Source organism: Carya illinoinensis, chromosome 5 (assembly GCF_018687715.1).
Source record: "Carya illinoinensis cultivar Pawnee chromosome 5, C.illinoinensisPawnee_v1, whole genome shotgun sequence".
Classification (NCBI taxonomy): domain Eukaryota; kingdom Viridiplantae; phylum Streptophyta; class Magnoliopsida; order Fagales; family Juglandaceae; genus Carya; species Carya illinoinensis.
Window position 1 is genome coordinate 43679494 of NC_056756.1, and position 24263 is coordinate 43703756.

The 24263-nt window shown below is 32.9% G+C and overlaps 3 protein-coding genes across 11 annotated transcripts; 1 reads left to right on the plus strand and 2 right to left on the minus strand.

Moving 5' to 3' along the window:
- Window positions 1-86: 86 nt before the first annotated feature.
- On the minus strand, window positions 87-4168 carry LOC122308923 (pre-mRNA-splicing factor cwf23). The gene is made up of 5 exons (XM_043122202.1): window positions 3741-4168; window positions 2542-2616; window positions 2229-2368; window positions 973-1110; window positions 87-513 (listed from the first exon to the last, which is right to left on the minus strand). Exons 1-5 carry the CDS (start codon window positions 3997-3999, stop codon window positions 304-306), a joined length of 822 nt encoding a protein of 273 aa, XP_042978136.1. The 5' UTR covers window positions 4000-4168; the 3' UTR covers window positions 87-303.
- A 3114-nt stretch (window positions 4169-7282) lies between these two features.
- On the minus strand, window positions 7283-13837 carry LOC122311443 (transcription factor TGA3-like). 4 transcript variants are annotated; one of them, XM_043125998.1, is made up of 10 exons: window positions 13702-13837; window positions 13165-13241; window positions 11012-11173; window positions 10845-10916; window positions 10396-10455; window positions 10228-10305; window positions 10053-10116; window positions 9242-9513; window positions 8372-8599; window positions 7283-7753 (listed from the first exon to the last, which is right to left on the minus strand). In XM_043125998.1, exons 3-10 carry the CDS (start codon window positions 11168-11170, stop codon window positions 7601-7603), a joined length of 1086 nt encoding a protein of 361 aa, XP_042981932.1. In that variant the 5' UTR covers window positions 11171-11173; window positions 13165-13241; window positions 13702-13837; the 3' UTR covers window positions 7283-7600. The 4 variants fall into 4 exon arrangements, with proteins under 4 accessions (XP_042981932.1, XP_042981930.1, XP_042981928.1 ...); XM_043125996.1 differs by having other exon boundaries at window positions 11012-11219; XM_043125994.1 differs by lacking the exon at window positions 13702-13837 and adding an exon at window positions 13383-13648 and having other exon boundaries at window positions 11012-11219.
- A 5398-nt stretch (window positions 13838-19235) lies between these two features.
- LOC122309575 (ABSCISIC ACID-INSENSITIVE 5-like protein 3) lies at window positions 19236-24234 on the plus strand. 6 transcript variants are annotated; one of them, XM_043123091.1, is made up of 3 exons: window positions 19236-20469; window positions 20607-20663; window positions 21122-21486. In XM_043123091.1, exons 1-3 carry the CDS (start codon window positions 19696-19698, stop codon window positions 21143-21145), a joined length of 855 nt encoding a protein of 284 aa, XP_042979025.1. In that variant the 5' UTR covers window positions 19236-19695; the 3' UTR covers window positions 21146-21486. The 6 variants fall into 6 exon arrangements, with proteins under 6 accessions (XP_042979025.1, XP_042979021.1, XP_042979024.1 ...); XM_043123087.1 differs by lacking the exon at window positions 21122-21486 and adding an exon at window positions 23949-24234 and having other exon boundaries at window positions 19237-20469; XM_043123090.1 differs by having other exon boundaries at window positions 19237-20469; window positions 21189-21486.
- The last annotated feature ends 29 nt before the right edge of the window (window positions 24235-24263 follow it).

The following is a 24263-nucleotide window of genomic DNA, read 5'->3' on the forward strand; positions in this document are numbered from 1 at the left end:
CTTCGTCTCGAAGATTCTAAACACAGAGTATCAGAATAAAGATGCAGAAGATAGAATATTGGCAATGAATCGCAAGCCCGCTCCAATGACAAAACAGGAGGCTTATCTTAACAATTGAGGCATGTCCACATATGTAAATGGCAATCCCATTCAGTTCTTTTTAACTATGAAAGGAACAATATGTACAACTTTTTATTATTATTATTTTGTACAATAAAATATTGTGTATCGCCAGCAACGTATATTCAAGAATGTAATCAGTAATAAGATGTGGAATATCTGAAAGTGAGTTAAGCAATTTGTCTACAGGGCCGCATCATCTTCGGTGTCAAGCTCAAGACCCTCTGCAGCTAAAAGCCGACTGATGGTCTTTTTCTTCTCTTCCTCGGCTTTCTTTCGCATCAAGTCCCTTTTCTTCAAGACAAGTGTATGGCGCCTAAGGGTGTTGGATAAGTACTCCTCGGATGCCTTTTTTTCTTTAGCCAGGATTCTCCTCTGTTCTTCAGGATCAACCTGGAATTCCAGTATAGATTTTAAAAGATATTTGTAGTAATTTGGCCAATAAATAAAAGGATTCGATTACTGAAATTATAAAATAAAAAAATAAATAAAATAAAAAAATTGTACAAAGATCGCCGTAAAGGCTATTATTCAGAGGTAGATCGCTAAAAATAGTTATTTTGGGATGTTGGGATGCTGACACGAAAGTATGGCGCGGTTTTTGAAGGAGAAATGATACTTTTTAGTGCTATTATCCAGTTGTGCGAGTTCATTTTCAACTTACCATGTTTTAAATAAAAACTATATATAACAGTGATAGGGTGTAGGCTTAGCATAGATTTATCGGAAAGGAAAACAAAAACAGAAACAAAACAAGGACAAAGACCTAAGTGAATGAGCTATGAGAAAATAAATATAGAGCCTGAGAGAATTTTCATTAACACTTGCTGGGGATATTGTTCAATTTGATACCTTTGAACGAGAAAGACGGCGAGCACGAAGATTCAGCTCACGCTGCTGCTGCTCAGCCCAAGCTTGGATAGCCATATCACCCCGCTGATCAAAAGCTTTTCTCTTTTTCATAAGCCACTCCATCCATGCTTGAGATGCCTGATATAATAGTGAGGATTAAATTAGTAAAATTTAAAAAAAAAACATAATTGAATTGATATTACTCTCTAAACAAGGAAAACTTTATTTTCCTAAATGAGTTAAAGAACAAAAGACTGGACAGTCAATTGTTTATGCATTTAAATAAAAGACAGGTCCATTTGAAGACCAGTTTCAAGCTATTACTGTTGCACTGAGTTGAAACATAGGATAGGACAAGAACAGTTAAAAAAATTGAAACTCATCATTCTTTAGTACCAAAAAGAAAAACTCTACAACGTGTATAAATGGTTTTTACGACAGATGTAGAACCAAAGCAAAGGCTTAAAAATTTAGACTAGATAAATATGCTTGATAGCTTTGCTGGCACTGCACATAAAAGCAGAATGTAGTTTAGAAGGGAATCAAATTGTTGATGGATTAGCATATCAAGAGAGAATTTAGAGGGGTCTTTCTATAGCTTATAACGTTTTTTCATTTGTTTTGAATCTTTGAGCAGACCCGTAATCTCCCTACCCCATATGTTCCACATTGGCTTAGCAAATTAATTATCTAGTTGATGAATTTTGATACCTATGCCTCATGTGCAACAAAACTGCCAAATCATTCTAACTTGGAACTCCAGAGTTTCCCACTACGGTGATCATTCTTATAGAAATAAACTTAACAGCGGCATGTGGATATTTGCTTTCAACATGAAAGTAAAATGCATCATTCAGATTATTTAACAATACCAAAATATGCTAGTCATGAAACATCGACTCCATTGGATCTATATGCATGCTCCATCTGGCATTACCATGAAACTAGAGAACCTTATCATTCCAAAAAATTGTTTTTTTTTCCTCCCATTCTCATGGTTGAGTACCAGTGGAGATGCATCAGTACTGTTGCTTTCTTGAAGATACTGTGAAGAAATCTTCCAGAACTATTTCTTTCTTAGCAGTAAATGATTCAATTGTCGTGTGTACACATTTGCTATATTCCAAACCATCTGAGAAGTAGCAACATAATATTCATAGGGAAATCATAAAGTATAATAAACAATTAGACTCAATAGAACAGTTAAACAGTTATCTATATTTCCTATACTACACAAATATATATTACAATCTTACTTTCATTGGGTTGACTCGGTTGTCCATATCATATTTCCTCCGCTTCTCATCGTCTATGAGCAACTCATAAGCGGCTTGAATCTTAATAAATCTTGCCTCAGCCGTTTCCCCCTCCTCGAGAGTCCCTCTACCGTCATAGACTTGAAACAGGAAAGATGACAGGGTCAATACATTGCTTTAATCAAATTCCCAGTAGACATGAACTAAGTTGCTAAGAACATCCATGCTACCTTTACAATGAAATAACAGGAAAATGAAGACATGCAAAAGCCAAAGGGAACATTAGAATAAGTGGTCATAATAAAGGACAAACCATCTGGATGATAAAATTTGGCCAAGCGTCTGTAAGCAAGCTTTATCTGCTCTTCATCGGCATCTCTTTCTAACTCTGTTTTATAAAAATAAAATTAAAATAAAATTAAGGTATAATTTGTCAACCACAAATAAACATCTAAAGAATAAACATGCTAGAAAGTATATATGTTACCTAACAGCATGTAAACTCGAGTAAGAAGCACGTATAAAGTTTTCATCATGTGTAAAACAAATATGTCTTAAATAGATGGAGCTTTAGTTCTTTTAACTTTTTCTATAATGAAATCTAACTTTGCACTCGATTATTCATTATCTAAAGATCTTATAATGGTGCCAATTGAACTAAAACCTGTCTTGCCTTCAATCCATCTTTGTCCATCCAGCTCATAACAAAATGTTAGACCAATCTTTAGGACTAACAGTTTAAGTATAGTTAACTACATCTATCTTGAGTTCTTGATTGCAGTATTTGATTCTGTATGCGATTCCTTTTCTTTTTATCAGAACCTTTTTAAAATTTATTACAAACCAATCACGCTCCAGTAAAAATCTCAATATCTTATAATACGACTTTCAGCAACTGGTATGAGTGTATATATTATACATATAATTATGTCATCGCCCATATGATCGCTTTCAAGCATCAAGAACTTCCAAGGAGGATCTCAGACTTCCAAATAGTTTTGATGGATGAGGTTCCTAATTGTATTCAACATATTGTTTCTCTTGACCGTATGGATGATGATAGTGTTCAATAAATTATAAAAGTCATGATGAAGTTTTCTATAATGAAAAACAGGACTCATAGCAGTCTATACCTTCAAAACCCATTTCTCTAAAATGCACGGAAGCAAGCACAATCAGCGCAGTATTATTTAATTTCTCATTTTCCCTTTAGGATAAAACCTTAACACATCTTTGAAAGGAACCCGCCGGTTTAGATATTGTGGGTCTTTGTTTATAGAGATATTCATAAACATGCATACATGAGTAAAATATATATATATATATATATATTATATGGGTATTAATTATTATGATTATCCGATATCCGACGAAGCTCGCTACGTATATAAGCAGCTAAAGATTCAAATAAATAAAACAAATAAAAAAAATCTTTGTCCCTATAATTTCTTCAATACAATCTGTAAAGAATTTTTTTTTTAGAAACTGAAGGAAAAACACCGAGAGAATTACCGAGAGTGTCATAGGGAGATTTCTGATCAGTCCAATTTGATGCCCTAACCAGGGTCCTCCTCTGGCTAACACGAAACCAGGGCTCAGTCCCATTTGAACCCAAGGACTCGAACCAGGGAGAAAATGACGACGGCGCAGAGAAACGAGGCTTGTAATTGGGATTTCGAAATGAAACCGTAGCTCGAGATCGCTGCCTGCAACTCATGAAGGAGGAGATAAAGACCGTGTGGGGCCGATAGATTGCTCTCAGATTGCTCATGTTGCTCAGAATTTCGAGCTCAAAATTGCTCAGTCAAGAATAAAAGGAGGACAAAGAGAAAAAAAATTAGGGTTTCGTTTTTGTTTACTGCTAATTTGTCATTATCCAGCTTCCAAGGTTGAAGACGTGAAGGAACTGAATAGAGGTTCTGATACCATTCATGCGAGAATCTGGCTGAATCTGAATATATATAAATTCTATTTTTATTTATTTATTGTGGACGGTTAAGATTCTTGCAATGACAGTTAGGATGCGCGGCAATATTACCGGTTGGCCCATTTCCTCTATTTCATCTCAATATAATAAATGAGTAATTTTATATACTTTTACGTATTTTTTATATATTCTATTAATATAATTAGTTGAATTAAATTTTTTTATAAACAACTAATCATATTACTGGAATACACAAAAAAATACACAAAAATAATTACTCATAGAATTTTTGATAATCAAAGAGCTGGTTTGTATGCTTTATAATTCTGTGGAGAAAAATTTGACTCATCATCTTTATATTATATATAATGTTTATATTATATATTAAATATTATATATAATATTTTGATTTTTTTCTTATCAAATATATAGTATATGGATAATGAGTAAAAAAATTAATTAATTATTTTAAGAAGCATAAAACTAAAAATAAAAAATAAATATGGTGTGTGGTATGTGAAAATGATGAGTAATAAATCTTGTCTGTGAATGGTAACTGAAATAATTTGAGTTAAAATATTTTTATTAAGTTTTGAAAAATTAGAGAAAAAATTAAATAAAAATATTATAAATAAAAAATTGTTTGAATATAATTTTTGTTTTGAAGCTTGAAAATTTGTATTGATTTTTTTGTTTTATTTTGAAATTTGTAAAAGTTATATTGATTTTTGTGTTTTGTTTTTAAGTTTTAGAAGTTATAATAATTAGATAAAAAAGTTTAAAAATTTGAAATTAAAAAATATTGTCTGTCTTTAAGTGATATTTGAGAAGGAAAACGTACCCAAGTGTTGAAAAAAAAAAAAAAAACAAATTACGCAGTGTAGAATTCCAGCAACTGGCTGTAAACAAATTAGCAAAAGCGATGTAAAGTGCACAGGAAGTAACTATTAATTAATTCTGGGTGGCAGACGCGTGATCATATTCTCATCTTATGTAATTTCTAAGCACCACCTTCATCTTGGATTTCTCTTGGCTTCCAACAAGAGAGAACAACGGCTCGAAGCAAGAAATGGACGAACAAGGCTCTCTCTAACAGTGGGAGGAATGCTTATATTCCTACTTGTGGAAGGCTGGAAGAGTGGAATAGAGTAGCAATGATGCAGCCTGTTTTTGGCATATGGATGGATAGGGACCATGTGTGGATCCTCTTGGGTTACGAATTATTTGATCAAAGACAGAAGTCTTTGGCTTCTAAAAACTCATCATGATTGCTCTTAGACCTGAAGAAGCTTCTCAACGGTCATCAGGAATGGTTGCACTCTCCAGTGCGAAAATTGGCATCCCATTGGCACTCTCTATTATAAGAGTTGAGAGAGTTATTGCAGCCCTGATGACTTCAAGCCTTGTGTTACCCGGGAAGATAAATAAGGGTTGTATGAATGGCTGCAAATGATGGCAAGGTTTTTCTGTCAAAAGTGCTTGGTAGTGTCATTGGAAAGAAGTTAAACCAAGAACAGAATAGTTCAGTGCGGTTTGCATTGTTTTCTAAAGCCAATGCCTCCGGCTTGTTATTCATTGCTGATTAGGCACTCGTGACAAGACAGTAGATCTGGAATCATCACTAGCAATTGCTGCAATCTGTGGAATGAGATGCTTGACCCTCGTAGCCATCTCTTCTTCAGTTGTCAATCCACAGAGAGAATATGATGTGAAAGCTCTATGGTCAGCGTAATATTCTTTGGATAGAGATTGATTACTACCCTTATTACTGTCAATTTCCTACTTATAAAAGATTTGAGAAATTTTTTATTTTTTTATTATATTATCTTTTTTTAAGTATTTTTTTAACATCTTTAATTATTAAAAAAATTAAAAAATATATATAATTTTATTAATAATCACTTTTTTAATCATTCAGTAAAATAAAAAATTAAAAAAAAAACTAAATACAAAAGAAATAGTACATAGATAATAGGAAGATTGTATCCCTATCATTTTCCATATTCTTTACCAGGAGGAAGAAGTTTGACAATCTACTAGGCTAATGCGAGCTACCTCTGTTTGGGGGTTTCACTGTTTCAGAAAGGAGCAAATAAATTTGCCAACTTGGTTGCTCTTTAAGAGCATCCCCATTCGGTACCGCAAAGGGTACCTATCTCCATAATTTGATAGAAATTTTAAGATTTTGTTTAAAATGATGTCTACATCCGGATTTTCATTTTGGAGAAAATATTTGTGAAATGTACAATGATTCCTCATATTTGAAAAATTACTGTACATCCCACATTACTTTTTATTAATATTTTATTCTAATTATTTACACTTTCTATTATATTTATCTACTTCCAATCATCTACATTTTCTATTATACTCATATTTATTATAGTTTTAATTAATAGTTTTAAAAATAATTTAAATAATTACGAAAATATAAAAAAATTAATTATAAAAATATTATCATACCCACAAAAAATAATTTAAATTTTTGTTTAAAATATTCGCTAGAGTAATAATTCAAAAAATAAGAAAAAATATTGAGTAGTTAAATTTGTAAATAGAAGTGAAAGAAAAAAGTAATAAAAAATAATAGAAAAATATTATTTAATATAATAGAAATAGGGATGGAGAATGAGATGTAGGAGATTTTTGAAAGATGAATAAAATTTAAAAAAAAAATTGATGAAAGTGATTTTGAGTTAAATTATAGGAATGAGGATGAGAAATCGGATGGAGATGCTCTTAAGAAGTCCTTAGCTTTGTTGTTGAGCTTTGCTAGACGCAATCGGCATGCAGTCGGCTGTACGGAATAAATAAAAAAAATTATAAAAATATTTTTTTTTTTATGGTTGTACAGAATGAATAAAAAAAAGTTATAAAAATAATTTTGTTTTCATATAGGTCCCATATTAATTCATTTTTTTCAAAGCGACTGCACACCGACTGCATTTGCCAACTGCACAAATCATTTCTCTTGTTGGAAACCAATATATATATATTTTTTTAATGTAATGGTGGGGATGCCCCCAACTCGTCTCCTTTTTGCCAACATTAGTCTCTCCAAACAGGGAAAAAACAGCAGTACAAAATCCACCAGACAGTTAAAAAAGGTAGAGCACTTTCTTTCTCATGAAGATAAAATAGGAAGTTTTCATATAACCGGTAATTGTCTCAACATGTTTGACAAGTACTAATTTCAAAATTACCTTTTCATCACAATATACACAATATAGCCTACAAAATGCATTGTAGGGTAACTTAATTTCCTAAATCCTAATTGATACACAACATTGAAATACATATTTACACCTAATCAAACCAGAGAAACTGCTTTGAAACAAAAATTACTGTATTCATTCCCATTGCAGCTGAGGCGTGAACAAGGGGTAACAACTACAACCTATATATGGTGTACCTATATATGGTGATTCTAGTGGTGCTTTCTACGCTATTCAGGTTCACGCGGACGAGCAGCCCACAGCGAACTCAGAGCACGGAGACGATGAAAGTACTCCCCCAAGGCAAGCAAGCCTCGAGCTGCTTGGTGGGTTGTTAGGATGCGAGACATTTGCTGCAGAGTTTGTTGACGAAGATGATCTGCCTGTATTTTAGAAGGGCAAAGAGAGTCTGGTGAAAATCTAATCAATTCAAATGGTATTGCACATAAAGACATGGTAAACATAACCAAGACTCATACAGAAATCTTAGTCCTTTACACTGGATATTTGTTTCACCATGTTTAGATTCTTAGCACAGCTTTGATTTTTCTCATTTGATTTAACACAGTTACATTTTAACATTAATGGGTGGATGAATATGTAGAATAGCTTTAGTCTCTAGAGCCCAAAGCTCTTGCTGCTCTTTATTCATTTATGCCTCATTTGGTTTCACAAATGAGTTGAGATGAAAGTTAAAAATTGAATAAAGTATTGTTAGAATAAAATATTCTTTTAAAATTTTTTTTGTTTTGGAATTTTTTTAAGTTTTGTTTTGGAATATGAAAAAGTTGAATTTTTTATTTTATTTTGTATGGAAATTTGGGAAAATGGTAATGATTAGATGAGACGAGATGATTAGAGACATGTAGTCTTACTTCTTCAAGAAGCCAATTTTGAATTTGCAGAAGTTTTCTTGATATTGTGCGTTAACTGCCCTAAATGCACTTCAGATTTCTGAGGTTAACTAGAATTATTCATGGCAGCCATCTGTAACATGTTACCTGGTTCACAAATCCCTCTATTGCTTCCAGCTTCTCCATTGCGGCTGCTATCTGAGACCCATAATTACCGGCAAGTACTGATTCAGCTCCTATGCTAAGGGCCAGACTCTGCTGGAGTTTTTCCATTCCTAGTGAGAGGGCATCTTCTGCTTGCTGGGATGACTGTCGGAGGTTGCATAGACTCAGAACTTGTTGATCAGACAACGGCTCAAGCTGTGGCCTGAGGACCTGTCAAAACAAAATAGGCGTTAGATATTAATTATATCAGACGCAAAGCACAAGAGCTATGGTCATATGAACCAAAACATTACAACAGGAGACAACTCGATGTAGTGAAACAATTTAGCAAGATATCAACTGTCCTATTGACCATATATATATTCTTGAAGATCAAATGGTTATGACAAAACCACCAGACAGTATATGTATGCATACATTTTTTTTTATAGGTTATATTATATATATATATATATATCGTGTGTGTGTACAACTCAAACTTATTTAAGCAGCATTTCCAGCTATTTGAAGGCATCACCAGCATTCATAATGTCCTGAGTGCTATGCTTTTCAGTACCATCTTACTAATTACCATGCAACAGCTTCAAAGAGGTGAAATTGTGTAACTGCTAGACGTTGAAGAATATGGGGACCTGTGCTTGCAACCAGTTTTTCAAAAACAAGGTCAGCATGCTGCATGACTACTCTTTTTTTAGCACAGGGTTGAACATTGACAACATAGTGATGAATAACAGATAGTGATGATCTAAACAAAGTCAATCCGGGGAAAAGAAAAGAAGTAGATGAAGAGACAATTTGCTAGTAATGCATACGCAGTCTTCAAGCATTGAGATTAAATGAACCACTAATTACATTTAGAAGCTCTGACGGGCGGAATCCTCCAATCCAAAGGAAAAAACGTTCCGTTGTTGTTCTCCACACACCGGACATCAAATAAAAGACATCAGCTTTTGCCACATCTGCTTTCATGCGAAACAAATTGTGATAATGGTTCAAGCCACCCTCTACAAGCATACGAAGTTCTATTTCAGTTACATGAGCTTGCAATGCATTTCTAAGTTCAAAAATCTGTCTATTTTGCTCTTCAACCCAGTGTGCATATTCCATCTCAAATGCAGCAATGCCTGCAAGATCCACATTTGAGACCAATTTCAAGAATATAACAAGCTGTAATGACAAAACAACACTCGACAAATTGACTAAAAGTGATAAAAGAGAATAGGTAATCTCTAACGAGCATGGCAAAGCTCAAATGTAATGTTTATGTTTGTGCATATACTATATACATAAATATATAGAATTACATATATTTATCTATCTTAGATCGTGCATATGGGGTTCCACCCTCTTTAGAAAAGAAAAAAAGAAATATACATCAGAATCACAAAGAGAGTTCTAGATTCATAAAAGGATATAAATTCCAGGCACATTTCTATGATTATCACAAAAACTCGATTTTGAAATATCACTGCTTGAAACTCTTGAGCTAAATAACCCCTACTTGTACAATGTGTACTATGTCATACTCAAAACGGATGGTTTGTCCACAGAACTTAGGTTTTTGAAAATGCATAAGGTATAAATACAAGAAATTAAATCTAACAGTAATGAGTAGCAGGACATATGAAATAGGGAAAATTTACCAGCCGTTGGAATCACAAACCTGAGTTTACATTTCCAGAAAATCCCAGATGACTAGTGTCCAGAGCGCTGCCTACGTACACACCCTACAATTTGACATCCAGTGGCTATTAGATGGATGCTGAATTTCAATGCATGATCAATGGGCTGAGATATTTGATGAGAATGAAAACCTATAACGGTGAGCTTCACCTAACCTGCTTTCTAGCTTTCTCAAGTTCCAGTTCCAGTTGTGCCAACTTCAAACGACTTGTTTCTAACTGTTGAACATAGGCCTATGAAAAAAAAAAATTAATAATTCAGACAAAAATTAGCTCGATTAAGTCCCAACAATGAATGTATTACAGGAATTCATTTATTATTACCTTTTTCCGCAAACGACTTTTACGAGCAGCTTCACGATTTTGTGCCAGGCGTCTCCGTACCTGTACACAGATGTGCATTTGTGTTACCAACATTAATTTGAAAAACTAATGCCCTACTTCAATCAGATATTTGCTTGTTCAGCATCACAATGCAATACTGGGGTGCTCACATGGGCCCTTTTAACTGAATTAGAATCAAGCACAGTAACAAATTCTTGATGAGCAATCTGTACAAGTAGCAAATAAATGATAGGCTTGAAAAGATACATGTTTTCTTTCATGTCAATTCCAAGCAGAATCAAATGCTCTCTAACTTGATAATGATATCATGCACTTTGTATGATAAATATAGAATAGTGTAAGCAGATATATTGCCTACGACTATAGAATTTAGGTTTTGGATAGGGGGAGAATATAGACCACGTGGTGTAAATATGCAATTTCTTCACCTTATCAGCAGTATTGTTTCCTTCTTCATCATTTCTGGAAGGTCCCGTCAATTCATGAGAATTAAATTCAGACTAGCAGATCATTTCAGAAAATCGTTAAATTTGGGTAATCAGATAAAAGAAGTCTAGATTCAGAATCAAAGAGTACCAATTTGATGTATCGTCACCTTATTAGGCAGCCCAGCATCCACCTGTAAAATCGTGGAAGCACCTGTATTTGGGCTAATATCACCTTTGAAGGCATCTTCCCACATGCTGACCTGTTGGAATGGATCATATATGCCCATCTTTCTTGAAGTGATAAGTTGAGTTGATGCAGAGATCATAACCTTTCATTAATATGGAAACGAAAGAGGAAGAATTTTATTAACTCTCCTGCAACATCACATATTGAAAGAACAAAAATCACAACAGAAATGTCATCCTAAAGGCAAATTATAAATGTCTGGGAAATTTAAGAGAATAATAGTTCTAAAAGAAGTGAAGACAGAACAACTTTTATTAACAAAGAAATGAAACTCCAAAGTTCATAAATGATCAACTTTTATTATATCCATTGCTTCTACCGATGAAATGGGTGATAAGAATATTTTTTAAAAGTTTCTGCCAGTATTTATCTGATCACAAATGATTCTTGCACCTTCAAAGTTTGCCCATAATCAGATAATTAAGCAGCATTCCGGTGCAAAATTATCTCATTGAAATACAAAACATACAAAGTGTAAGGGCATATGCCCCAGGCATGACGAAGAGGCCACATATTGAGTGGATGTCTACTGGCATTTTAATTTCATTGCCAATTGAGACACCAGGAGACTTCAACCTGAACTTACAAGTTCTGTTATTTGTGCAAGACAATGGTAAGAAATAGACGTGGACTTCAAATTCTTTTATGACCACATAGGAGACTTCTAAAGAAGTGGATGACCTAAAGCATCTACTGAAATAGATATTTAGTGCTTTTGGATTAGATTTCCTTATCTTAGGAAGCCAATCAGATAATTGAGCATTATTCCCAAAGTCTACACTTATCATAATCATTAGGAGAAAATTTCAATTGCAACAGCTAGATGTAAAGAAGATGTCGTGCTTGAGCATTGTGCTTTCCTCAAGCAATTGTAAGATCTCTATAAAGAGTAGAAGCCAATTTAAGACAATTGTATTTAACAAACTCCTAACATCCATCAAATTCACTGATTCCCTCATCATTAACATAGGTATAAAGTTCTTTGGTATACCAGGTTAAAGTATGCGTAAATTGATGATGGAAAAGCATTAACAATCTTAATAGACCAAAGCAGGTAGAGGGAAGCAAAGCAGTTATCATGTGTGCATAACACAAGTCATACTTATTCTGCACGAGGAATAGACAAGAGAGACCACTGATGATTTACCAATGGCGACAGTTCTTCATTTTTAGCAGTTACCATGAGCTACTCCCTCTTATTAGGTGCTTTCATACATGTTTAAAAGTTGACATGAATGAATGCTGGAGTTTTTGCGATGAGAACTGGAGATCTAAGTCCTTTCTTTGATTAGGTCTCTTTTTTTAGAAACCACATCATGCATTGATACATCCTACAGTTGGAAACAGCCAAGGCTAGTTACTTCTCCAATGCTAACCTAGGAAGATCCCATAAAAGCGCCCTAAGCCTCGACTGTCTTGCCTTAACATGAATCTCAAACATGGGAAATATAAAGCGATATTATTGACAAACCCGATTCAAAATAAGCCATCTACTAAAGACAATTAGCTATGCTTTTTAGATTGCTAAAATTTTGACAATCTTCCCTAACAACCTTCCAAGAAATCTAAAACAAAATTTTCCTCATTTAGGATATCGAATAAACTCGATAACCTTCTGATATTTAATAAATCGGACAATACAAAGAGAAATTAAAAAAGAAAACCATAAAACAATAGTAAGGATGAAAATACCTACTAACATCCAATAGTTTCTCTTCATCGAGATTTTGAGACGGGAGAATAATTACCATACTATAAATGTTCTCCAACACCTTACTGAAACACGTCAGAAATGTTCTATTTTTGGTTCAAAGCCAATTCAATCAATGCTACAAAAATGAAATCGACACTATTCTCGTAAAATCAGAATCTAAACACAGAGCAACATATTTGAGAAAGATTGGATGCTTTAGATTCCATGAAATCGTAAAGCTGTAAAATTGCATGGCAAAACTCAACCTTTACAGGCAAAGAAGTGTACTCAATTGGCACCTCCTTCACTATATATATAATCAAAGCAAAAGGGAAAAAACAAAAAAACTGAAACATTTGTACTAATCAAAGTGTGCTTACCCTTCACAACATGATTCAATTGACCCCTTTTTTCCCGCAAAATGGCGCCAAAACTCACATGCCCTTCACAACAAAAACTGGCCAAAACAAAGAAGTTCCCAAATTAGCCACAGTTCCACCAAGCAAAAACAGATTTTTCTTTCACAGGACCCAGTTTCAGTATACAGAAGAAACAGCGCAAGAGTTGGATTTAGTCGGTAAAAAACGAAGAAACTGACCTAATTTTGGTTAAACTACATCCCTAACTTCATATTTCAAACTGTCTTTAAGCTCAGCTTCAGCGAATTTAATACCACTTTTTCCCCGGAAACAAACAAGAACCAAAAGCTACGCATAACGACTAAAGATGAAAGAAACCGGACCGACTTAACTATATGAATGAGGACAAAATATCAAACATCAAAACAATACAAAGATAATAAAAACTTTGGTTCATTATTTGATTAACGTCGCTTTGCTCGCACTAAAAAAGCAGTAGAACTACAGTGAAAGCCCCCACAAAGGGACCTGGGAGAGAGAATGATTGAAAATACCAACCTGCGCGCACACCCCACTTAACGTGCGCCCACGACACTGTCACGCTTGATGACAACCTTGGATGATGTCATTACCAGTGTTGATTCGCCGGTGGGACTCGTTCTTGCTTCGTGGGAGGTCTTGATTGGTGGGTGGGCTGCGGGGTTGGCGAAGTTATGATAACCCCTCACATTGATTAAAATCTGACTGTTTAGTTCTGATTTTATCAAAGATGATGTACACGTAAGCATGTGGATCACAGCCTTGGCAAAAAGTCGAACAGTCGCGTGATCCGTCTCCCCGACTTTGGAGTGGATGATATGGAAGATACTCCTTGTTTGCTTCTTTTCTTATTTTTATAATTATCTTTTGTTTTGTAGCTTTTACTTTTCTTTTAATCTCACAATTAAATAAGCAAAGATAAATAGAGATCTTTCTATTTCTTTCTAAATTATAAAATAAAAAAAATAAAAAAAAATCTATTTCAAGAAGAAATAAATATAACAAAAATTTATTTATGCAGTCACTTTTAAATATTCTTTATATACTTCATTAATATAATTAATTGTATTAATTTTTTAATATAATATGTGGCATAATCATTTTTTTATTAAGATTGTGGATAAAATAGATGGAGATAATGTTATTTATATTTCTTTTCAAATCAAATAATATAATTTTAATAGAGAATTAGGGAGTATCTCAGATTCTCAATCAACAAAAATAAATATTATTATCAAAACAAAAATATTTATTGAAATCTTACAAAATGAATACTATAAATTAACGAAGTTTGCCGGATGCTTCAAGTCTACTTAACAATTAAATGAAGGAAAATGTTTTCTATAATTTTAAGATGTATAAATTCAGACATTATTTTTTTTAAAGAGAATATATGAGACTTATATTACGCTTAATTATGTCAATTTATAAAACTCTTTTAACAAAATTACTACGTAATGCTTTGCTTATCAGAAAAGAAAGGAACGCATGCAAAGGGAAGGGCCCCAAAAGGTATGATACTATGCTAAGTGTAAGTTTATCTTTAGATCCCACTTTGGTAGAATTATTAATTGATTATTTGGCTAAAGATGAAGTGTAATATATGTATTTTTTATTTTTTTAATAAAAATATGAGGGTTTTATTTTTCATTTAGAAAACCGAATCATATCTATCACGACATTTGTCCCTTATCTTCTATTGTATTATAATAACTACAATTTTTTTCTGGCATATAATAAATAACTACAATTGATTTATAATAGGTATGATCCTTTAGAGCACTTCTAATAGATTTTTCATCCTATCATTTAAAATTTATTATCAAATCTCATTTTTTTTATTTTACATACTAATTTTTACAATACATCATACATCAGTTTATCTATTTTTTCTTCATATCATTTTAATATTATACCTTTTAATATTTTATATGAGAAAAAGTATAATAAAAGAAATTAATTTTAGAAAAAAAGTACAAGAAAAAATAGAAAACAATTAAAATATGTTTACATTTGTGTACAGTTGCCTCTACATTTAGAGGCAACACTGTACACAAATGTAAAATAGAAAAAAAATAAAGCATCCGTTGGATGCATGTTTTAGACCATTTTTCTTTAAATTTTACATAATAATGGATTTTACAAAACTCATTGTAAGTGCTCTTACACAGATACCCAAGATTCTGGTTACACGAGAATATAAGAGGAAAAGTAGGGAAAAAAAATACAAGTGATTTTTATTTATTTATTTTTTGGGGTACCTATTTAGTATGCGTCTGCCATTTTTAAAATCGGGTCTTATGTTTATGATCTATTGCTTATGTTATCTTCACATAAAAGTAAAGTTAATTTTTATTAAAGATCATGTTATCTCTAAAGAGTACTTTAAGGATTGTTTTTTATAATGGAATAAATGTTTGCAACTCTCACTTATCTTAGGACGTACATCTAACATCATAAATAGGTCGTCTAAACATGTATCAAATCTGGTAATAAACAGGTAGTTTCGAACTACAGACACAAAATGAGATTAATATCGTTTTGCAAACTACCAACATGGTGGCCCTTGATCTCCTCAGTCTTTTCGTCGTGAAATAATATTGGGATATGGAAAAATTTAGTTATAAGCAAAATTATATACTAATATATACATCAATCTAATGTGATTGGTCAAAAAATAACTTTTATTAAAAACAGTACTAATTTAAATTTTGAATATGAAGAAATCAGTATTGGTATGCAGATTAATACGTGACTTTACTTGTACGTAGCAAAACTCGAGAGATATATATTCGGATCATTATGAAAATATTTCTATTTAATTTTATTTTCTTACTCTCAAGATTGTATTATTAAGATAGACTACTTTAATTTGTTAAGCTATGCCTAGCTCTCAACCCATCTCATGAATTATGATATCTTATGAATACTAGCTATCATTTTCGTGTTTGAAAAGAGGACTGTACGTCGTGTGCATTATTTGTCTCTGAATGAGTGGAATTTATGTGTAGGAGTAAGGATACCGATCACCAGCTATATTAGGTCAGGGAAGCAAATTCGCTTTTGCTTTTGATGGTTGTGGCTGGAAAATATTTTCTTCTTTATCCTTTCGGCTCTTAATTTAGATCAGCCTGATGGCATCTTTTAGCTCCCATTTCCCACCACTCTGGAATCTCTAGTGCTGTGTAATTCATCAGCAAACGTATAGATAGCTATATACCACATTTTCATTTTATTTTCATCTTATTATATAAAATCTAATATATTTATTACCATTAGATAATAAATAATCATCTAATAAAAGATATTTTAATAATAATAAATATATCACATCTTACATAATATAATAATAATAAAATGACAGTTTGGTGTATAGAAGTTTTCTATATATAAGGATAACTCAAAATGAACAAAGTTACAAATCATGAAACTCTTTAAATGAAAAATGCTCAAAAGGCACACTTAAGTTTGGACAAAACTTTTCTCTACCTTTTCTTTTGCTTTCTGATTTTAAGTTTGAGAGGAAGTATGTCTTTATGTCAATTGAAAGGGAAAAAATGATGTAAGGATTAGTAAATTCCTATTAGATTATAGTCCCATGTTAAGGAAACTTATAAGAGTGATTCTAAGTTTTCTTAATGTAAGTAGGTTATTAAGAAGATATTTACTATTAAGATCGTGACGTGTCATATGTCAAAATCTCGGGATCCTTTTTTTTCCCCCCTTTTTCAACTAGATTATAAACCCTACCACTCCAACTTTTAACAAGTTTACTATAAAATAACCTGCAAATTGAAGTGGTTTGATGTTTTACCGAAAGAAAAAAACTAATTTTATACTCATAATTGCTTGCACAAAGAAACTTGCTTCTTGACTAAGGGTTCCTATTTGTCAAAAATCCAGAATTTTCTTACCTAAGTTTGGATGCTCATTCCATTATTCTTAAATCCCATGATTTTATATATTTTTAAAAATTGTCACCCCTCATATAAGAAAGAGAGAGCTCATGCCACCCAATCCATAGCCGAGTGTCACATAAAGTACAATCACTTAAATAAGGAGAAAAAAAGGCAAAGTTTTATATTGTTTTTGGTGTGTATTTTTTAGCATACAATATTATCCAAGTGGTAAGACAACTACATAAAGATGTAAAGACCCATTTTTATAATTAGCATACAGAAATTAAGTACCCAAGTGATAGTATACTGCATGCCCATGATTTTACTCTATATATTCTATGCTAGTTTTGGTGGTCCGAGAGTACAAAGTTTTATAAGCCATCCATCTCATGTGGTGTGGAACTAAAGCCTAAAAGTGCATTTAAAAGTGGTAAAAACTATTCCAATTCCAAGTGGGGGGGTCAAACACGTAGGGAATTTTCATGCCAAAGACGGAAGGATTCTCAAAGTGTACTTTAGGGGAAAAAAAAAAAGTTACGATAAAATAAAAGATTCTCACAGGTAAAATAACTGACTTGATCAATCACATCAATAAAGTACTCAAAAAATATACAAAAGTGACTATACTAGAATTTTTGAAAAAAGAATTACAAAAGGAAGAAGGATTTTTTTTGGTGTTTTTTTTTTACATAATGATGTATATGTTCGTTATTTATATCTCGGAAAAGGGAAAAAAAATAGGATAAAAAATTAAATATTGTGAGTTATTTTTATGTCTTTTTCACCAAAAAGGAAAAAAAAAAGGTAGAGGTAATGGGTATTATTTTTATATTTGCTTTTATTTAATTTTATAATGTTTATTTTAAAGTGTTTGTTGTGTTTACTAGTCCTTCCTTTTATAATTAATACTTTTGTTAATTTTTTATGTCGTTGATCATTTTTATAAAGAAAATGTCATACTCATGAACGCACTAGGCTTCTTCCCATAGATGGGGAGTGCACAGGGGGAGATAAATTAATTAATCAGTCCACCTTTGTTCCTTTTTTCCGGCTGATTATTTTCCACTTTAAGTCTTTAATAAGTAATTGGGGCCCTCCAAAAGCTTGATTGCCACTTGCATTAGGACGTGGGAAGATTGATGACCATCTCCCATCTTGTTTACTATACTTTTTGCATTATGAAAATACTAACCCAAATCATATGAAGTTCACATACATGGTATGGCATATGAGTTACATCATGTGTCCTTATGTATCAATGATTGTCCTAATTATATATTGATTGAGTTACAATCTTGAAATTGAGAGTATTTTTTGTGATAATCTTAAACTTATGGTACAAGGACAAAGTTGGCCCGGACTACGAGGATGATCGGGTGAAAACCTTTAAAATAATATTAATTGGAAGAGATATTTAAAATATGGATACTCGAACCTCAATCATCTCTTATAAGAGAATAAGCAAATAAAATCATCACGCCACAAGGTTAGTATTAGAAGGTTGTCAAAAATATTAAGGTCACGTTTGGTTATACGGTTCAGATAAGATGTTTTGAATGGTAATAAATAAAATATTATTATAATATAATTTTTTTAATATTCGTTTTGTATTGAAATTTAAAAAAATTAAATTGTTTATTATATTTTATATAAAATTTTAAAAAAATTATAATAATTAAATAGGATGAGATTATTTAGTTCTCTTTATCCTAAGTTTGTCATTATTAATTACATCCAATTGTGTCGTACATTTTAAGTGGGTCTTTATGTAAGCCAACACTTATTTGAAACGTGACACATCAATCGATATGATTAAGAATGATCAAATCAATAACGAAGAATGACATTTCTCACTTTTTTATTTTTAAAGGAGATATAAACAAAATCAGAACTCAATCTTGGGACATCCGTTATGGGAAGGGAAGTAGATAATATCCTTTGGCATTGAAGGAGATGAATTGTGCTACTAGTTTGATAGATGGGCTGGGCTGGGCCTTGTCATATAAGATTTGGGTCTCAAGGAAGCCCAACCCAAAGGAAGGTGCTAGTGACCTCACTGGGCTGGAGATGATCTACACCCGCCCTGGACTTACCAGAAATAACTGTCTCAACGGTCGCCTCTTCCGTTTCCCACGTGGAAGTCACTGTAAGAGCAAGAAAGGCAATACCAAACCAGATCGAGGAACTGATATATATTTATATATATAGATATATATAGCGCGCTACATATATATATATATACATAAAGAGAGAGAGAGAGTCGTTTCGTAATGGTTGGGTCAGGAAAATTAGCTCCATATCCCACTAAAATAGCAAGAAAATCAGGTGTGGTTGTTGAGATGAACAACTCTCTATCTCTCTCTCTTTCTATAAAATAGGATCGTTTTCAACGAATCAGCGCCCGCCAGAATATAATTTCTCACTGGTTCGTCGATCTCTCTGGCGGCTCCGATTTCATTTATGAGAACCTTGTATTTCTTTGAGCTAGATCTTCAGATTTAAGCAGTGTGTATGTAAATTCGACTGCCCTGATAGCGTGCGTTTTCCACATGTGCTTGCGAATTTATTTGCTTTGAAGTCTCCAGAAATTTATGCAAATTTAGTGTTCGGGTGAATGGCTGATAGAACAATGGTGTCTCCCAATAATGCTCAGGAGCCACACTTTCCGCCTCTTCTAGCCAGACAATGCTCTCTGTATAATCTCACCTTCAATGAGGTTCAGAGACAGCTCGGAAACATAGGAAAACCTTTGAGTCGTATGAATTTGGATGAGTTATTAAGGAATGTGATATTGGTTGAAGAGGGCAGGCTCGTGCAACAAAATTCTTCTAATTCTTCCTCGTCATCTGCTTCATTCTTTCTTGGGAATCTTAATTTGAATGGAACTTTGAGTAGGAAGACTGTCGACGAGGTATGGAAGGAAATTGTTCACCGGCAGCATGTGAATGAGGTGGCCAACCAGTCGGTACAGCAACAACTAACACTTGGAGAAACAACACTCGAGGAGTTTCTAGTTCGTGCTGGGGTCATTAATCCTCAGCCAATAATGGCAATTGATCCGATGGTAATGCTGTCTCCACAGACGGATTGGTTGCCATTTCAAATGGCGTCTGTCCAACAGCAGGAGCTGCAGATGACAGTGCTGGATTCAAATTTCAATGTTTCTGAATCGGTTTATGAGAACCCGATTGTGGATGTGGGTTTCTCGGAGAACCAACTGGCCATGCCAGCACCAATGCCAGCAATATCATCGACATGTTCAGATTCTCATCTAGCTACCCAAAGGAAGCTCAGATGTTCAGATTTAATGGAGAAGACTATTGAGAGGAGACAGAAGAGGATGATCAAGAACCGGGAGTCGGCTGCTAGGTCAAGGGCAAGGAAGCAGGTAAATATTGGACAGTATTTGCAGTGTGGAGTTTATCTTAGTGGATGATTTATGATCTGTTTTGAGCTTATTGTCAATAAGTAGTTATGGTTATGCGTATCTTTTTGCTTTGATGATCTAAGGCTTACACCCAACAGTTGCTGCAAGATGTGTCTGACCTAACGGAAACAAACAGCTTGCTCAAAAGGCAAAAGGTATACTATTCATACATTCAAATTAATTATTTATCATTCCTACCAAAACTCGTAATACGCATATCAATCATTGCATCAAGAGTTCTATTACTTATAGGTCGGTGCATGAACATGCCACTTCTTTGGAGACCTATTACAAAAAACAAAATCAAAATACCAAATACGTTTTTAATATGTAAGCTTGCAAAATAGATTTTTTTCTTGCACCAATTGCAGTAATGTCAACAAGTTTTTTTAGTCTATACTTTTAAATGAATTTAAATGCATTTTTACCTTGTTTGTCAGACCTTTTTTCTCAGTATATCTTTCTCATTTACGAGTTAAGGTTGGATGATACATTCTGAAAGACTATAATTCGACTCAAACATGATGCATTGACTGTGAAATTGTTTCCTTTAATGTAAGGATCGAGGGCAACTTTTTTAAAGCAATCTTAATCTCTTATTTCCTGTTTCTAGATTCAACGGCAGCCTTTGATATGATGTGTGTGGGAACGTGTGTGCGCTTGTGTTTGTGTCTATACAGATGTGCATACATGTGTTAATGATCTAGGGAGTAGAGGGACAAATGCACTCATTCGTTGATCAACCGATCTCTATTATGCTTGAAGATGGGATAGAGATGCATTCCTTGACGTTTAGCGCAGAGAAATCTGTTATAACAACAGTAAAAGTCTTATGCTGTTCTGTTTGCTTCAGTTCATTGTGATGTAAACCTATGGGTTTGGATGCCTTATGTGAGGACCCAATGAAAGCACGAGCTACATCTGGCCTTATACTCTAAAAGGATTAGTCAATATTACAATTAGAGCATATTGAAATCATTATAAAGGACAAGAATTTCTCCCTTCTAGACATGTGAGATCTCATCAACCACACCACATTTTATACTCAGCTTGAAGAACTATGCCTTATCTTAATAACATTGTCACCTCTTTGATTAATAGATTGGCAGCTAACCTTTAAAGATTAAGGATACAAGTTTCTTTCTGAAAGGTTGGTTTTATAGTGTTTGTGCGATTTGATAAAGTATATTACTTTCCAGACACTAGATAGCCCCAAAATGTCCATGACCTAGGGGCAAATAGGCAACTTACTTGCTAAATTGGAAGTACCCTACCTAGCAGGAAACTCGAGAGCCAGCCAAAACCAAAGACCTAAGGTATCATATCAATATGATTGCAAGAAGCTGTACATATATATTTCAATAGAGAGGATCTTCTAAAACCAGAACTAAATATCTTTAGGCAACCCATAATTTTTTGCATTGTAAGCAATGCAATTAATCTTGATGGAATAGCTTGGTTGTGCTTGCCTAAGTATCCTAGACCATCCTGATGGTGATATATTTCAATTTTGTTGTGGATCTGGATTCTATATTTTTGGAAGAACTCAAAGTGTGACCTTTGATAAAAAGCAATCATTTCAGGATGGTATGGCACCATCATTCCCTTTGAGACTCCACCATCTGTTGTGACAATATGTCAACAATATGTTGTTTATATGACCTATTCACTAAAGTACCTAAGTCACCTAAGCCAAGATAGAAAAAATCAATTTCGAGATTTGTCATCAATACAGGACATATTAACATACAAAATCACCTGGGTAGAGAAGACATATGAGATATATATGCTGGACTCTAGTTGCCATGTCCCCCAACATTCGGTTGGTGTAAATTATAACTAAATCATTAAAGAATCCTATTCAACTGGAAGCTGAAAAATGTTAGCCTAGTGTTGAAGAATATATATGTTTGTTAAATCTCTTTGAACTTTGCTTGAAACTAACTTATATAAAACCCACTAAGTTAGGAGTTTTCTGCCGCACTATTATGTAATTATAACTTTCCACGACAAGCATAGTGCACTAGAACTTTGTTTTACTTCAGCTGGATTTTTTTGTTGAGGTGCAATCCCTCTCAATGTTAATTAGAATTTTAATATATTTTGGGTAATTAGAACCTTAATTCAAATTAATATTCCTGGAGATGACATGTGCCCCCTAAACTTGGACCTAGCCGTCTCTAGTCTGCCGTATGAGTAATTCATGAAATCCAGTAAAAAGATTAATGAATTCTAAACTTCATTTTGTAAATTTATATGCAACTACTCAACAGCATACTTATATCGTCCTCATTGAACTTTATAAGAAACTATATATCAAAACGCAAATAATTAGGATATTAATTAGGTAATTTAATAGATTGGGAAATACATATTATTATCATTTGAAAGACTTTAATTTGTTCAATTTAAAACCTCAGGCCCACAAATGTTCTACTCATGTATATATATTTTACATGAGCATCCGGTCATCTTAGGAGCATTGGCAATGGTCTAGGCAATACCATTGCCAAGTCTAAAATTTGGATCAAAGTTGAGGTTTTAGCTAAAGCCAAAGTCATTGAAGATATTAATCCACATTAGACTATTCATCTTAAAGTCAAAATAATAATATAATATTATTTATTTTAATAATATTTTTTTATATTTTTCAAATATAATCCGTATATTAATTAATAAATTAACTTTTACTTAAAATTATTATTTTTCAACTATTTTTTATATCAACCTAATTATCCAACATAATATAACCTTATTTATAAAAAATACTTCTTGAAAAATTTGGACATAATATAGCATTGTTTACTAATGAAAGTTTTAAAAATAATTTAATAAAACCTTGTTGACTATTTGTGAATAAAATATAGGTTTTTTGGGTGAATAGTGACTCCAGCTTTAAAAATTCTTTTAGAGTTAATGTAGCTCAAAATCTAAGTTAAAGGTTTTTAGCTAATCCAATGCAGGTTATTTATACAAAACTTAGTTATATTTTGAATTTTACTGACATTTAACTAGTCCAATGCTAGTGCTCTAAAATACATAAAAATCTTAATAGGTGAGAGAAGAAAATATGAGAATTTTGATGTCTAGAAATAGCAATATGAGAATTTGATTTGAGTTGGAGTATTTGTATAAATGTATTATGTGAAGAATATTTATTGGTATGGTAAAGGGTGGTTATGTTTTCAACGAGGAAAATACTTTAGCTATAAAGGGATTACATAAAAGTATGCTCATAAATTGATATAGTTTAATGTAGTATGTTAAATTATAAAGTTATTTTTATTATAAAATAGATCTAATAAATTATATGAAGTTACATTAGTTGGTAAGTTTATTTTGTATAATTTCTTTACATCTTTAGCAGTTCTCTTTCAACAAACATAATTGGTTTATAAATGCTTGTCTTAAATTTGTTGTTGTTGATGCTCATGTTGCAGGAAGTGGAGATAATTTTATCTTCAAATCCAACTTCCATGCCCAGATACCAACTGCGACGGAACAGCTCTGCTTCCTTCTAACATCCAAACTTGCACACATTCTATTCTTGCATTCTTTAATGTTGCTTTATGCATTCTTTTGTCAATCAGCCTACCTATCAAATTCCTTTGCAGTGTTGAGGTTTTGATGATGTTTTCATGTATTAGGAATTTTGCAGCAACATCTTTATTAGTTGGCTTCCAAGCTTTTTAGATCTGAAGAAAGTATAGAATGATGTTAAAATCCCATTTTCTCTGAAATTTTCAAATAATTAA